We start from the raw sequence: 15,765 nt of genomic DNA, 5'->3' as shown, positions 1-15,765 counted from the left end.
CAGAGAGACCAGGGGTTTTATTCTATCCTCTTCGTGGTCCCAAAACCCTCGGGGGGTTGGAGAGCCGTTTTGGATTTGAAAAGGCTAAATTTCTACATAAAATACCGCAAATTCAAAATGCAGACACTACGCTCCATCCTTGGAAGCGTAAGGAAAGGGGATTTTCTGGCATCGATCGACCTCACGGAGGCATACTTGCACATCCCTATCTCTCTGGCTCACCGCCGCTTTCTACGGTTTGCCTACAGGGGGCACCATTTTCAATACAGGGCACTTCCATTCGGCCTGTCATCAGCGCCCAGGGTGTTCACCAAGATTCTGGCGGTTCTGGCAGCACAACTAAGAAACGTACCAGTCAGAGTCCAGTGCTACCTGGACGATATTCTAATCCAGTCATCGTCCGCCCAGCAGTCTCGGGCGGACCTAAAGTTAGTGATAAAAATGCTGCAGGACCACGGCTTCTCGGTGAACTTTCCAAAGAGCCATCTAACCCCAACTACGAGAATACTCCACCTGGGAGCGGTCATAGACACAAAGGAATGCAAGGTGTACCTATCACAGGAACGCCTCAGCAGCATAAAGAAAGCCGTAAAACAGGTAAGCCGCGGTCAGTCAGTGACGCTGGTCTGCCTCTCCCAGCTGCTAGGGAAGATGATATCGACCATAGCAATAGTTCCTTGGGCAAGGCTGCACTCAAGAGAACTGCAATGGTTCATGCTCCCGTTTCAGAGACAACAAATCAGTGCATCCCGGAAGAGGGTAGGCATACCTCTGAGAGTACGACACTCCCTCAGGTGGTGGCTATCTCCAGCTCTCCTCAGGGGGTCCCCCTTCAGGGAACCAGACAGAGTAGTAGTCACAACAGATGCGAGCTTATTCGGCTGGGGAGGCCACTTGGGGACCAAGTGGACACAGGGCCGCTGGTCAGCGGTGGATCTCCGACACAACATAAACTGGCTCGAGCTGCGGGCTATTCACCTAGCGTTAAGGCATTTTCACAGCAGCATAAAAGGCAGGCACGTACTGGTCCTGACGGACAACGTGACAGCCAAGGCCCACATAAACCGTCAGGGGGGCACACACTCTCGCTCGCTCTCGGCCGAGGCCCTCCTACTGGGGGCCTGGGCGGAACAAAATCTGGCCTCCATAAAGGCCGACCACATATCGGGGGAGGCAAACATCCAAGCAGATCTGTTGAGCAGATCAACAATAGATCACTCGGAGTGGCAACTACACCCGAGGATCTTCAGGGAGGTCTGTCACCGCTTCGGGCTTCCCCAGGTGGACCTTTTTGCCTCTCCTTCCAATGCCCACCTAACTCGCTTCTTCTCCCGATTCCCATCCAAGGGAGCAGAGCAGACGGACGCGTTACGGAGCCCATGGCCAAGGGGGCTCCTGTACGCGTTTCCACCCTTACCTCTCCTTCCGGCGGTAGTACGCAAGATTCTGCGGGAAAGGGCCGAGGTAATCCTTGTGGCCCCTTATTGGCCAAGGAGACCTTGGTTCGCAGACTTGAGGAGTCTCTCCCGCACGAATCCATGGCGGATTCCTCCGGAGAGGATCTCCCTCAAGCAGGGGGAGATCTCCCACCCAGAGCCACAATGGCTACAACTAGCCGTCTGGCTCTTGAACGGTCAATTTTAGCCAAGGGGGCTTGCTCACAGGGTGTAATTAGGGTCATACAGGCATCAAGGCGCCCCTCCACGAACCGTATCTACGAGGCCACGTGGAGAAGCTTCCAATCATGGTGCTCTAAACAGGAATTGTTACTCGAAGGGATCACAATTCCCAAGATCCTAGAATTTTTACTAGATGGCCTAGAGAGGGACCTCTCGCCAAACACACTGCGCAGGCAAATCGCCGCCCTCTCAACTATACTTTCTGCCAGCCCCGGTGAATCCTTGGGCAAGCATCCCTTAATACGATCCTTCCTCAAGGGGGCTGCAAACATCAGACCGCCAACCGTGCACAGGTATCCATCGTGGGAACTACCACGAGTACTACAAGCTCTTACCAGAGCGCCCTTCGAACCACTCAAAACATGTGACATTCGCTATCTGACCCATAAGGTAGCATTCTTGGTAGCCATCACGTCAGCTCGGCGGATATCCGAGTTAGCTTCTCTCTCAATGAGGAAGGACCTGTGCCATTTTCACAGGGACAAGGTAGTCCTAAGAATAGACCCTTCATTCATTCCAAAGGTCAACTCCCTTTTTCACAGATCACAGGAAATAGTCCTACCAGACTTCTGTCCAAACCCAGCTCATCCCCTGGAGCAACAATGGCACACCTTGGACGTACGCAGGGCACTAAGACATTACATTTCACGCACAGCGGAATTCCGACGCTCGGAAGCGCTTTTCATATCCTTCAACCCTGCTACTAGGGGCCGGAAGGTCTCGTCCTCTACCATCGGTAGGTGGATTAGGGCATGCATCACGGGGGCATACCAGGCGGAGTCCTTGCAAGTCCCCAAGCATATCACGGCCCATTCCACAAGGAGTGCTGCCACCTCAGCAGCATGGGCCATGCAGGCTTCTATTGAAGAGGTATGCAGGGCAGCCACTTGGGCCTCGCCCTCTCCATTCATTCGTCATTACAAAATCGACAGGTACTCCTCTGCAGAGGCCTCCTTCGGTAGGAGGGTTCTCCAGCAGGTGCTAGACCAAAGTTGCACACGGGACCAGTCTATTCCCCAACCCAAGGGACAATAGGCTTTGGTATGTCCCACTGCGTGGATTATCCATCTCCAGTGCTGGAGAAGGGGCGTTGACTTACCTGAACGCCTTTTCTCAGCACGGAGATGGATAATCCACACCCACCCTTATAGACTAGAATAATAGGGTATATTTAGTGGAGCCAAAACGTCTTACTGTCAGTCAATGGCTGCGCTCGAGTCAAGACTGGAGGATCATGGTCCAAGACGGGGCGTGGCAACTTTGGCTGACTGATCTGATTGGCCAGGAATACAGTCTCAACCCACTGCGTGGATTATCCATCTCCGTGCTGAGAAAAGGCGTTCAGGTAAGTCAACGCCCCTTTTCAACAGCATATAGTGTCTGATTTCTAGAAGACAGCTGCCGTATCAATATAACTGTCTAGGGAATTAAAGGGTCAACATACAGCAAACGTGTCAAACTCATGATGTTGCATGAAGTATCGGGACAGTTTTGCCATTGCCGGCAATGGGGTGGGCGCGGCTTCGATGGGATGCGTCCGGCCCATGGGCCGGCAGTTTGACACTCCTGACATACAGCCTATTCTTCCTTTTTTAACAAAAATAAATTAAATGAATTCTCTTTTTTGTATAGTTAATTAGCTCAAATCTATTGGAATTACTATGTAGTTTGATTCTGGACTGTATCTATAAAGTAGCTAATTTGAGCAAGAAAGTTCCTAGAGTTAAGGAAATGTGTTTAGAAAGTAAACTTTGAATATCTGCAGTTTACTCTCATTGGTTAAATCTATATTGAAAAGAACCATAGTGATTCTGCTAGAACAATGATTTCTGATGATGCCAATTGGGCCAATAACTGAAGATTCATTACAATAATTGTAATGGGAAGAATGCTTGTAAGTGTATAGATAGTGCTTGTGAGCATGAAGATAGTCAATATTTAATTTTGAAAATTAACTATGAAGAAAGTAGTCCTCTTTTCTCTCTCATTCCTGCTACATAGTTTCAGATGACTCAAGAGTAAGAATAATTTTCTGAAATTTAAATAAATAGCTGCCAAATGTTTCATAATTTAATGAAGGTAATTTTCTTTGGAAATTCCTATTCCCCTACATCTTTTATAGAGCACTTATGAATGTATTTTTTGTCACCAGTAGTCAGATTTAAGGCTATTAAAAAAATACCAATTCACTGCCTGTGTTACAGATTTTGAATCCAATAGTGAAGAGAGGAATATTTATCATGTTAGAGATGGAACCACCTAAAATTAGTACCTGACAATTAACTTCCAATCTTTGGTAAAAGAATGTGTGATTCTTATATTGATAGTACAGACCAAGGAAAATTCTAAATTTCAGATAAGAGTTTTATTTAATGATCCCCAGTTTTATTTGATGATCCCCTGTACTTCTTTAAAAAATTCTGTTGTTTAATATGAACTAAGATTGTCACAATGTGTCGAGAAACATCTTGTTAAAAATGCTGCTTTTTAAATTCAATCTCCTGTAAAATTGATTTTGCATGTTTAGCCTGACTGTGCTTGTGAGTATTCTGGAATGTTATTGCTTTTCTACCTTCAACAGTTTGATTTCATGATATTTCCTTAATTCAATATATAGTACATGCTCTATTGAAATCCTAGAATAGTTCTTCATGCATTTGTGAATTATTTGAGAATCACATATATAAGCCAGAACTTTAAAATAATTTAGCTCCCTCTACAGATTAAAAAAGCCATGTTTTTATTCAAAATTTTCCCAACATATCCAGTGCATTTGATAAATCTGTGATTTTGAAAGCACACTGGTTTCCAGAATAGTACAACTTTCTCCAAAACCTGTTTAGCTACAGTTATAAACATGCTTTTCTGGCACCAGTGAGGAGGGATTTTCATAGTATTTCTGAAATAGAATGTAGATGCATATTCAACATACCATGTGTAGTCTGTAATTTATAAGACCACTACCGCTTTAAAAATAAAAGTGAGTGTGTGTGTATATAAACAAAATATCACAGTTTGAACCATGATTTGAACAACTATATTTTGATTAATGATATATTATTATTATTGTTGTTGTTGTTGTTAAATTTATTTGCTGCCTCTCTCACTAAGGGGCTACTCTAGGTGACTTACAAAAATAAAAAGGAAGAAATGAAAAAAGAGTAGACAAAACAAAAGTAAACTAATAAAACAATAAAATAAACAATGAAAGAGAAAACAAAAAGAATACATCAACATGATAAAAAAAATGAGTGGATGAAGAGCAGAGAGAAAGAGGGAGAGGGGGAGTTTGCTGTTAGTCCAGCACCCACCTCCAGCATGGAAGTCCCCCATTTGGTCTCCAGGCCACCTGGCAGAGCCAGGTCTTCAGGCTCCTGTAGAAGGACGGGGGAGGGGGGAGTTCTTAACTTAGAGGCTCCTTTCTATCCCGATAGTTGGGTTTTTTTGATCAATAGGATCTTAAGTAGGCCCTCTCTACTGATATGAGTAGGATGGGCTTGTCCTAGTGGGATGAAATGGTTCATCAGATAGCCTAGATCTATGTCATTAAGGGATTTAAAGATCATAACTAGCATCTTGAACTGCACTCGGAAGCAAATTGATCGCCAGTGAAGTTTGCAGAGCATACGTGTAATATAGGCCATCCTAGGGGCCCCAAAAACTGCTCTTACTGCCGCACTTTGCACCAGCTGAATGTATTCCAATGGTAGTCCCATGTAGAACACACTGCAGGATTCCAGACAAAGATGACTCAGGCTTGAGTAACTGAATGCAGAGAATCATGATTCAGGAAAGGTCGAAGCTGGTGCCAAACCTGTGCTGTCCAGAAGCTCTCCTAGTCACACCCATGACCTGCTCTTTGAGTAGCAGATGAGAGAATCGCACGTTATAAACTGGGTCTGAACTGGGTAACCCCATCCAGAACTAGGGATGACAAAAACTTCATATCCTGGGGCTCCATGCATCCAAAGCCACTTCAGTCAAAGTCTGTGGTTCCCCATTCAGCTCCCTACAACCACCAGGCTTCATGAGAGGGTAGAGACATCATTACTCGGGTCACCATATGTAGAAATGTAGAGCTGAATATCATCAGCATATTGATAATATCTCAACACGGGGTGATGAACGATCTCACTCAACAGCTTTATGTAGATATTAAGCAAGAGAGGAGAGAATACCAAGCCCTGAGGGACACCATAAATGAGCAGTTTGGGCTGACATTGGAGGAAGGAGCTGAACTGTATATACCTACAACGAAGTTGGAAATGGATTGGGAACTTGTAAATGGCTCAGTGTCACTCAGCCAGCTTTTGTGGCCTAGTACTCAGAATCAAAGTGGTAATTCCAGGAAAGGATGCATTTTATTAAAGGAGCTGCAAACTGCCCTATGTTTGTACCTCTGGGCACTCCAAAATTCTTTTTTTGTCTTCAAACTCAAGAATAAAGTGAAACTTAAAAAGTTTTACTTTTTTTTACTTGTAAGCTGCTCAGAGTCATTTGTAGTAGGTAGGTAGTGCATAAATTTGATCTGTCAATCAAGAAATCTGCACACATGCAGTTTTTGTGCTTAAACAACTAGTAGAAAATAATATGGAATACAATAAGAATCTCTTTGTAAACCAAGAAAAAACATTTGATAGAGTTGACAAGAAATTGTTATGGTAAACATTGATCCAATATGGAGTAAGTGAATATCTTATTAGAGTATGCAAAAGCTTATATATGATTGCAGAAGTATAGTTGGAACAAACCAAAGAATTTTGGAACCCTTCACAGTAACATCTGGAGTAAAACCGGATGTGTATTATCACCACTATTGCTTATCACCTACATTGACAGCATAAGCAAATAAGCCAAACCCAAGAATGGAAATAATATCAATGAACTGCTATTTGCAGATAATCGGGAATTGATAGCAAGTAAAGCTATGAAACTACAACATTATCTTATGGCCATGAATCAAGAATGCCAGAATCAACAAAGAGAAAACAGAAGTAATAACAATCGGAAGAAAAAAGTATACCCTAAAGATAGTATTTAGAAGGAACAAGCATAAAAAGTATGAAAATTGAAATATCTAGGAACAACATTCACCAAAGATGGTAAAATGGATGAAGAGATTAACATATGATGCAGTAAGGCAAACCAAGTATTAGGATACCTTGCTCCACTCATACAATATAAGGCAGTACCAATCAGCACAAAGAAGCATTTCATACAAAGCATATTCACCCCCACCCTATGTTACCAGTACCAAACATGCATACTTACAACAAAACATAAATGGAAGTTAATCACAGAAATGAGTTCCTTGAGAATAGCTGCTGGAGTGACCAGAAGAGATAAAATCAGAAATGAGACCATGAGAGAAAGAATTGGCATAGAACCAATCTTAAATTATATATAAAAACAGCAAATAGTGGTTTGCTCACGTGGAATGGGATTTCATACCATACAAGGCATATACAAAAAGAGGAGAAGGTCAAAGAACAGCGGGCAGACTCAGAAGAAGATGAAGAAACAACATCAAAGACATACTATAACAACTTCAGTTAATAATGATTGAGACCGCCAGAAGAGCAAGAGCCAGAATTTTGTATCTCCCTAAACACCCGAAACTGTAAAAAAGGAAGTAAAGAAGAATAATCAATAAATAGAAAATATTGGAAAATATTCCTGAAGCCTCTTGATAGAATTGACTTATATCAGAAATCTTTAGGGGAAATGACATTAATAGTCTGATAGTAGGGCAATGTAGGGAATGGATTCCAAGTAATTAATTTGTACATATGTAATATTTTTAATGTGTGTTTACAACATACAGAAAACAGATTTATTTACTCTCTAAGTTATTGAGGTCTGTATATAAAAAATTATTGTTGTTTGAGCTTGAAAATGAAAAGGGATTTTGAAGTGCCCAGAGGTACAAACATAGATCTGTTTGCAGCTCCTTTAATGAAATGCATCTTTTCCTGGAATTATCAGTTTAGTGTAGTGGTGAAGATGCTGGCTTAGAAACCAAGAGATTCTGAAAGTACATTTGACCCCCTTCCCCCCATAGGCAAGCTAAGGTTTATTGGTGGCCTCCTTGGATAAAGTATCATGCCAGAGAAGAAGTGCAGGGGGTGCATGTTTCTTCATTCTTCCAGGTAGCATGTGAAGGTAGAAAATGCTATTTTTTTTCTATTTACAGTGGGGCAAAAAAGTATTTAGTCAGCCACCAATTGTGCAAGTTCTCCCACTTAAAAAGATGAGAGAGGCCTGTAATTGTCATCATAGGTAGACCTCAACTATGAGAGACAAAATGAGAAAACAAATCCAGATAATCACATTGTCTGATTTGGAAAGAATTTATTTGCAAATTATGGTGGAAAATAAGTATGTGGTCACCTACAAACAAGCAAGATTTCTGGCTCTCACAGACCTGTAACTTCTTCTTTAAGAGGCTCCTCTGTCCTCCACTCATTACCTGTATTAATGGCACCTGTTTGAACTTGTTATCAGTATAAAAGACACCTGTCCACAACCTCAAACAGTCACACTCCAAACTCCACTATGGTGAAGACCAAAGAGCTGTCGAAGGACACCAGAAACAAAATTGTAGACCTGCACCAGGCTGGGAAGACTGAATCTGCAATAGGCAAGCAGCTTGGTGTGAAGAAATCAACTGTGGGAGCAATAATTAGAAAGTGGAAGACATACAAGACCACTGATAATCTCCCTCGATCTGGGGCTCCACGCAAGATCTCACCCTGTGGGGTCAACATGATCACAAGAACGGTGAGCAAAAATCCCAGAACCATACGGGGGGACCTAGTGAATGAATGACCTGCAGAGAGCTGGGACCAACATAACAAAGGCAACCATCAGTAACACATTACGCCGCCAGGGACTCAGATCCTGCAGTGCCAGACATGTCCCCCTGCTTAAGCCAGTACATGTCTGGGCCTGTCTGAGGTTTGCTAGAGAGCATTTGGATGATCCAGAAGAGGATTGGGAGAATGTCATATGGTCAGATGAAACCAAAGTAGAACTGTTTGGTAGAAACACAACTCGTCGTGTTTGGAGGAGAGAGAATGCTGAGTTGCATCCAAAGAACACCATACCTACTATGAACATCATGCTTTGGGGCTGTTTCTCTACAAAGGGACCAGGACGACTGATCCGTGTACAGGAAAGAATGAATGGGGTCATGTATCGTGAGATTTTGAGTGCAAACCTCCTTCCATCAGCAGGGGCATTGAAGATGAAACGTGGCTGAGTCTTTCAGCATGACAATGATCCTAAACACACCGCCCGGGCAACAAAGGAGTGGCTTCGTAGGAAGCATTTCAAGGTCCTGGAGTGGCCTAGCCAGTCTCCAGATCTCAACCCCATAGAAAACCTTTGGAGGGAGTTGAAAGTCCATGTTGCCTAGCGACAGCCCCAAAACATCACTGCTCTAGAGGAGATCTGCATGGAGGAATGGGCCAACATACCAGCAACAGTGTGTGCCAACCTTGTGAAGACTTACAGAAAACGTTTGACCTCTGTCATTGCCAACAAAGGATATATAACAAAGTATTGAGATGAACTTTTAATATTGACCACATACTTATTTTCCACCATAATTTGCAAATAAATTTTTTCCAGATCAGACAATGTGATTGTCTGGATTTGTTTTCTCATTTTGTCTCTCATAGTTGAGGTCTACCTATGATGACAATTACAGGACTCTCTCATCTTTTTAAGTGGGAGAACTTGCACAATTGGTGGCTGACTAAATACTTTTTTGCCCCACTGTATATGATTCTCAGAAGAGTGGGGGGAAAAAATAAAAGGAGTAGATTGGTTAAGAATAATGTTTTAACAATGTGGTTTTGACTGCTTGTTTTTAAGTTCTCTATTATCTTGTAAGAAAAAATGGTACATTCTGAAAGCAAAACACTGTTAAATTTTCAAGAGAGGGGGGATATGTCCTCAAACAGCTTCTTGGATTCACGCTGGTTGATCTTAACTGAACTTTCACATACAATTGTGTCTATCTCTGAGACTTAATAAGCATTTATATATCCAAATGTTCTTGGCAAAATCTGGAACAGTAATTCAGAGTGACTTCTTAATTGATTGTCATCTTCATTGGACATAGTGTACTTGAACATTAAATTATATTTTTGACAATTTATTAGATTGCTCAAACATCTTATTAGTTATTAGATATATTTTTAGTAATCACAAGTACAGTACTGGGATGAGATAGGGAAGCCATTTGCCTCCAGAATATAATTCTCTTCTCTTCTCTTCTCTTCTCTTCTCTTCTCTTCTCTTCTCTTCTCTTCTCTTCTCTTCTCTTCTCTTCCCTTCCCTTCCCTTCCCTTCCCTTCCCTTCCCTTCTTATGCTTATAGTAGTAATTACTGTGGTTAACTCATTTTCTATTCCTGCATCTATACTTCATGGTATTTAAAGCAAAGTTTATGCAGAAGAAACAGACACTGGCAAAAATATATGGTCTGTACATGCGAGTCTGTTAGGAGAGTAGGAACCGCTGCAGAATGTTTCAGTGTTTAGGCAGAAATGCAGATTCCCAAGCTGATTGTCTCTTCTGCTTTGAGAGAAGTTTTTTTTTGGCCACCTGTCCACCATTGCTAGGAAACTCTTGAGTTGCTTGAGCAGCTGCAGCCAGTTGTCAGGAAAAATAAACTGCATACTCTGTGCAGGCATGTACAGTAAACGTTATATTAAATATTTTATTCTAAAAGTTATCAGGACCAAATGACTTACGGAAAAATTCCAAGTTGAAATAGTTTCTGATAGCTTAAATAATTCCTATGAAGATAGATTGAAAGCCTTTAAACTTGTACAGGTAGTCCTTGCTTAACAGCTGCCTCATTTAATGACCAGAGTTACAACAGTGATGAAAAACTTTATCAGTCCTAAAAATTATGATCTTCATAGGTCTGTAAAGCAAAGGAATACTGAAGTAAGTTCGTAAGCACAGTCCCAGTTTTACTTAGTGATCTTTTAATGATTGAATTGCAGTCCCAATTGTGATTGTTCAATGAGAAATACATGTATTCCCTCTTGTTTTTATAGTAATCAGAGTGTAATTATTGGGAGAAGCCTTATATATTTGGGGTTTTCAATCTGAAATTTAAAAGGGGCAAATACTTTGTTCTTGTTCAGCAATAACATCTCTTTGTCCCTAGAGACAGACTGGAAATTTCCTAAGGATGAAATTGCTCCCTTCTTTCCTTTGTAGAGGCAGTTGTTTAAGAAATTATTTTGCTAGAGCAGTGGTTCTCAACCTTGCTAATGCCGCGACCCCATAATACAGTTCCCCATGTTGTGGTGACCCCCAACCACTTATACATCACCGGGTGCCAGGGGCGTGGCCAAAGAAAAGGGGAAAAAAATGGCAGACAGCCTTGTTTGGCGACCCCCGTGAAATGGTCGTTTGACCCCAAATGGGGTCCCGACCCACAGGTTGAGAACCACTGTGCTAGAGCATTATATTTGTAGTTATTATTTCTTACTTTCTAAGTGAAATGCTGCTAAATGTTGTAACCCAAACCTAGCAACTCAAAAGCCTACATATATTTGTGCAAAGATTTAATGACAACCTTTGCCAAAGTAGAGTGTACTAGATAATTCTTCGGAAATTTTTTTAAAAAGTTGTAAGGAATATTTAAAAGTACTCTGGATATATGATTATTTTCTTTTAGGTTAAATAATTATGTAGAGCTTTTATTTTTATTCTTTTATTTTACAGATTGGCCCGAAGGAGAGGAGTGTAATATTTTTATTCATGGAACTATTAAAGGTGAAATCTTGAAAGATGTAAAGATGCTTGCAATTCTGTTTTTCATGTCCAGAAGCATTCCATAGGTGGAACTTAATAGGTCTGAAATAAATTTAGAACTCATTCTGTTATTATAGATTAGAGTTTCTTTAATTTTTTTCCCCACAAGATCATACCAACTTTTAAAAATTATGGAGGATTCCAGAAGAGCTTTTGTTTCAGTTATCAATATTTACCATATTAAAAATTAAAATTGATACATTTGCTGGTGCTCTCATGATTGATAAGATTTTAATACTATTTTCAACATAGGCAGGCAAATAATTTTGATTTTGTAACCCCTAAGAGAGTCTCTGCCCCCAGGGTCCTAGCACCACACATTAAGAAACACTGTTGTATAATATATTACTGATACAATGGCTCAGTTGTATTGTAATATTTAAGAGTAAACTATTCTTTGTACAATAGTTGTGCAAAGAATTTAGTAAGTTATGTTTTTATTTAACTTAGTTTAGTGGCTTTACTCCAGATGCTATAATTTAATATTAGTTAAGTTTGGATTAGGTAGTTTTGAAGTTTGTTGATCCCAAGTTTCCATGTCATCTTTGTGGACATTGAAGTTTTAGATTTGGAAACAAAGAAGGCTGGAACTGTATCACATAGTGTTGCTGGCTTGGCAAATGTTTGAGCTCTGAGTAGAGAAACCAACTGCATACTATTTTGGGTGAATGAGGTTGGCCGTTAGCGCATATAGCTTCATGAAACGTTCCATCAGTCATTGTGTTGATTGTGAAGATTGAGGCTCAGTCTCATTACTGCATGCGTGCATATACATTCCATAATGAAAGAAAGACTTTTCTCTGCCTGAACTTGCTGCCGACAAGAGTTTGGCCAGAAGCTTATTGATTCTGATCTTCAGATGTCTACGTTTTAGATGTATCTGTCTCTTTTATCTGCTTAACCCCAGTGTGAGCTCAGCTTCAAGCTATAAACTGGCACGCAAGAGCAAAGGTTCAACGGGACATTTTGAGCCATATATATTGGTCTTTACTTAAGTTTAACAACTCTGCACAACCCTGAGGGAATATTCTGATCCTGGGATTTTCTTCAACATGCTGGACAAAATAAAAACTCTCCAACCTAATTATGGTGGAATTGTGCCATTTGCAGAGATTGTATTAAAGGATGTAAAGAATGCAGGTTTGAATCAGGACTCCTACCACTGTTTGAGGGAAGGTTAGTGAGCTCTGTCTTGCTTATATTAAGAGGACTCTTAAAACTTGCCATTCATGTCTATTAAGGGTCTTCTTGTATGTTTGTTATAATACTGTACAGTGAATTTATTTATATTGGTAGTGCTTAGATGTCTTTTAATTTCTGTTAGAAGATGCTCTTTGTTCAATTTTATAATGATATCTTATGAGCAGGTATATGTAAGAATCTAATTAGGTTTTACACTTTAGTCTTTACAAATCTTTCTGTTTCAGTAGTAAGGGACAGAAGTGATACAAGATGTTTGGATATTGATAAGAGGAAGAAACAAAAATAATTATAGTAAAAGATAATGAACATTAATCTAATCTAATTGGGGATATTGCAGTGGATGATTCATGGCAGTTAGGGATACGGGAATGGATGATAGAACTTCATGACAGCAACACAAAAGCCTACATTGGGAGAAATAGTTGGAATAGCTGTGCAAGAAATCTAGACTGCTGTCATATGTGTTAGCTAAAAATAAATTCATTGGAATGAAATGGGGAATTTGATGGAACAAAAATACCCTAGATAGGGCTTTGAAGCAATCCCAGACCCGAGGGGGAGCTTCACCAAATCTAACTCATTATGTCTAAATACTGTAGTTCTGATTCAGACCCGGTTGAATAAAATAGTAACTTGATGCTTAAATATTTATGATTCAAATAACTACATATGTTCCTTATAAAAGATTAACCAGCTTGTAATTATTAAGTATTACAAAGTAAAAACATGTTTCTGGCAGATTTTATTGCTATAAGGCATACTATATGTCCTCTATAAAAATGCAAATATTGCCCAACTTTTTCAAAAAGTGCCCATTTTTTCCATTGGATAGATTTAAATAATAGCAGTTGCTTATTGAATGTTATGTTGTTAAGGGCAACAACCATATTTTTGAAATCAGCTTAATTTGGAAGAATTAAAATGAAGTTATCCACAGATAATATTATACTTGAAGGTCTGTCATTTAAGGAACATGGTACGTGATGATATATTTGATTATGTTTCAGCGAAAGTTATCAAAAAATTCAAATTGCTATGCAATTCTCATTTTATGTTTTATGGATAAAATAGCAGATTGTAATCAGATTATATCCATATCTTTCTTTTAGTTTGGCTATTTCCAAATGCATCTACAGCTCAGTAAATCATAGTCTCTGCATACGGCTTTGTTGTGGACTTATATATTTTTATGAAAATTTGGCACTGAGTCAGTTTAAGATACTGGTTTTTAATCATGTCATTAGCAGCTTATTTAATATCAAGTAACTTTATATCACTTCTTTAGCGATAAAAGGGAAGATAAAAAAGTGAATTATTTCAATAAATATGTCTCTATGTCTCTTATTCACAAATGCCTTTTAAATATTGTTTTAGAAAGTTTAAAATGAATAAATATATAAAAAAATGGGTATCTACAAAATAACTATTAACTGAAATTAGTTTTTCCCAGCTTTTTTGCCCTGGAGGAACTTGTAAGATAACTTTCAGGTCTTAGGGAACCCCAGCATAAAAATCAGAAAACATATACAAACTTCTTCACTTACAGTTTCCCACAGAACTCCTTGTAGAGCTGTAGTGTTCCACAGGACCCGAGTGGAGAAAGGGTGGTTTACAGATTCTTAGTCATAAAGCAGAGTTCCAAATGGGAACTATCATCTATGAGCTGCTGCTAAGAAAGTCTTGATTAAACTTTATTCCTCAAAGCAGCATTGCTGTCCTTTGTAGGGAGAATTACAGCTTTTTTGAGGCTTGGTCAGTTGTTTTATATAGTCAGCAAAAATGAAAGAACAACATTTGAAAATGAAGATGCTGTTGGAAAATTGACATGAATATATGTGAGTGTTCATATATTTCCAGAGCTAAAGCAGAGTGACTTTCTTCAGAGAAGAAAAATTAATATAATGCAATTTATGGAAATTAGTTAGGAAAAAATAAAACACCACATATAACAGGAGTAAACATGTCAAAATCATTTAAAAATCATTGTGAAGAACCGACGTGCAAAGTATAGAATTCTTAGCTGAAGTTAGATTGCAATCCTGCATAGCCTCCAGGCCAGGACAAGTATTTGGAAGTTAGTTCAAGCATAGAGTGATGGCAATTTCATATTAATAGAATGAAATTAGCAAGCCTTGCCCAAGGAGGTCTCCTGTGCTATTTTAACTCATTTTCTAGAAAAACATTGAACACGCAATGGTTGTTATATAAATCTTGGGATGAGCTGATTGTCATGGTTGTGATTGCAGAAGGTAATACCTGTTATTTTATTTCATGTCTGCTTTTGTGTTTGGTTCAAATGGAAAATGATCCATTTTGTGTTGTACCAACATTCTGTGATAGGAAACGTTATATTCTGTAACTCTGTTTGCTATTTACCATTATAAACAGGACTTATGTAGGTTGAAGTTGATAAAAGTTAAAATAACTGGATGACAGTAGCTGCCTACTCTTGAACTAAACCAAATTTCCTCTTTATGAAAACCAGAACACATTTTAAGGAAACTAAACATAACTTTTCATTTTGTAGCAGTATTAATGCAAGAATGGAATGTAAGTGGTAACTTGTTATAGCAGAGCCAATTACTTCCTGCAAAATATGCAACCTTCTGTTATAAATATAAGCCTAATGAACTGTCAACTCATATACAATACAAAACAATTTGAAATATGATAATGATAATATTACCTGTTCAATTAAGTTCGACTCTTGGCGATTCTATGGGCCAGGTCTCTTCACATCTTCCAATCTTGCACTATTTGACTTTTTCTATCTTTTGACTAGTGTCAGTTTTGATGGTGTCCAGCCACTATATTCTTTGATGGCCTGGTTTCCTTTTACCACTAACTCTTCCAAACATAATTGCTTTCTCCAGTGAATTCCCCTGCATAACATGGCCCAAAGTAAGTAAGATGCGGTTTCATGATTTTGCCTTCTAGGTTTGAAATATAGTGGGAAGTAAAATCAGAACTAGTTCTCTCTTCCATAGTAACAGAATACCATGTTATAGAAATAATTATTCCTTTGACTAAATAAAATAAACAAC

General features: G+C 39.5%; 1 protein-coding gene across 6 annotated transcripts in view; it reads left to right on the top strand.

The window, feature by feature from the left end:
• MRTFA (myocardin related transcription factor A) overlaps window positions 1-15,765 on the top strand; it is a 94,709-nt gene that overhangs the window by 37,820 nt on the left and 41,124 nt on the right. For 4 of the 6 annotated variants that reach the window (XR_005555793.1, XM_039335529.1, XM_039335527.1 and 1 more), the window contains exon 3: window positions 11,429-11,479. The exons of the other annotated variants lie outside the window; for them this stretch is intronic. Coding sequence is in view for 3 of the 4 variants with exons in the window: in XM_039335529.1 (XP_039191463.1) it covers window positions 11,429-11,479 (51 nt within the window). In the remaining variant the exon portion in view is untranslated. The remainder of the gene's footprint in view (window positions 1-11,428; window positions 11,480-15,765) is intronic. 6 annotated transcript variants of the gene reach the window in all.

The sequence above is a fragment of the Crotalus tigris genome, unplaced genomic scaffold (genome assembly GCF_016545835.1).
Source record: "Crotalus tigris isolate CLP2741 ecotype Arizona unplaced genomic scaffold, ASM1654583v1 scf7180000017644.4837335, whole genome shotgun sequence".
NCBI lineage: Eukaryota > Metazoa > Chordata > Lepidosauria > Squamata > Viperidae > Crotalus > Crotalus tigris.
This window is presented reverse-complemented; position numbering and strand designations above follow the sequence as displayed.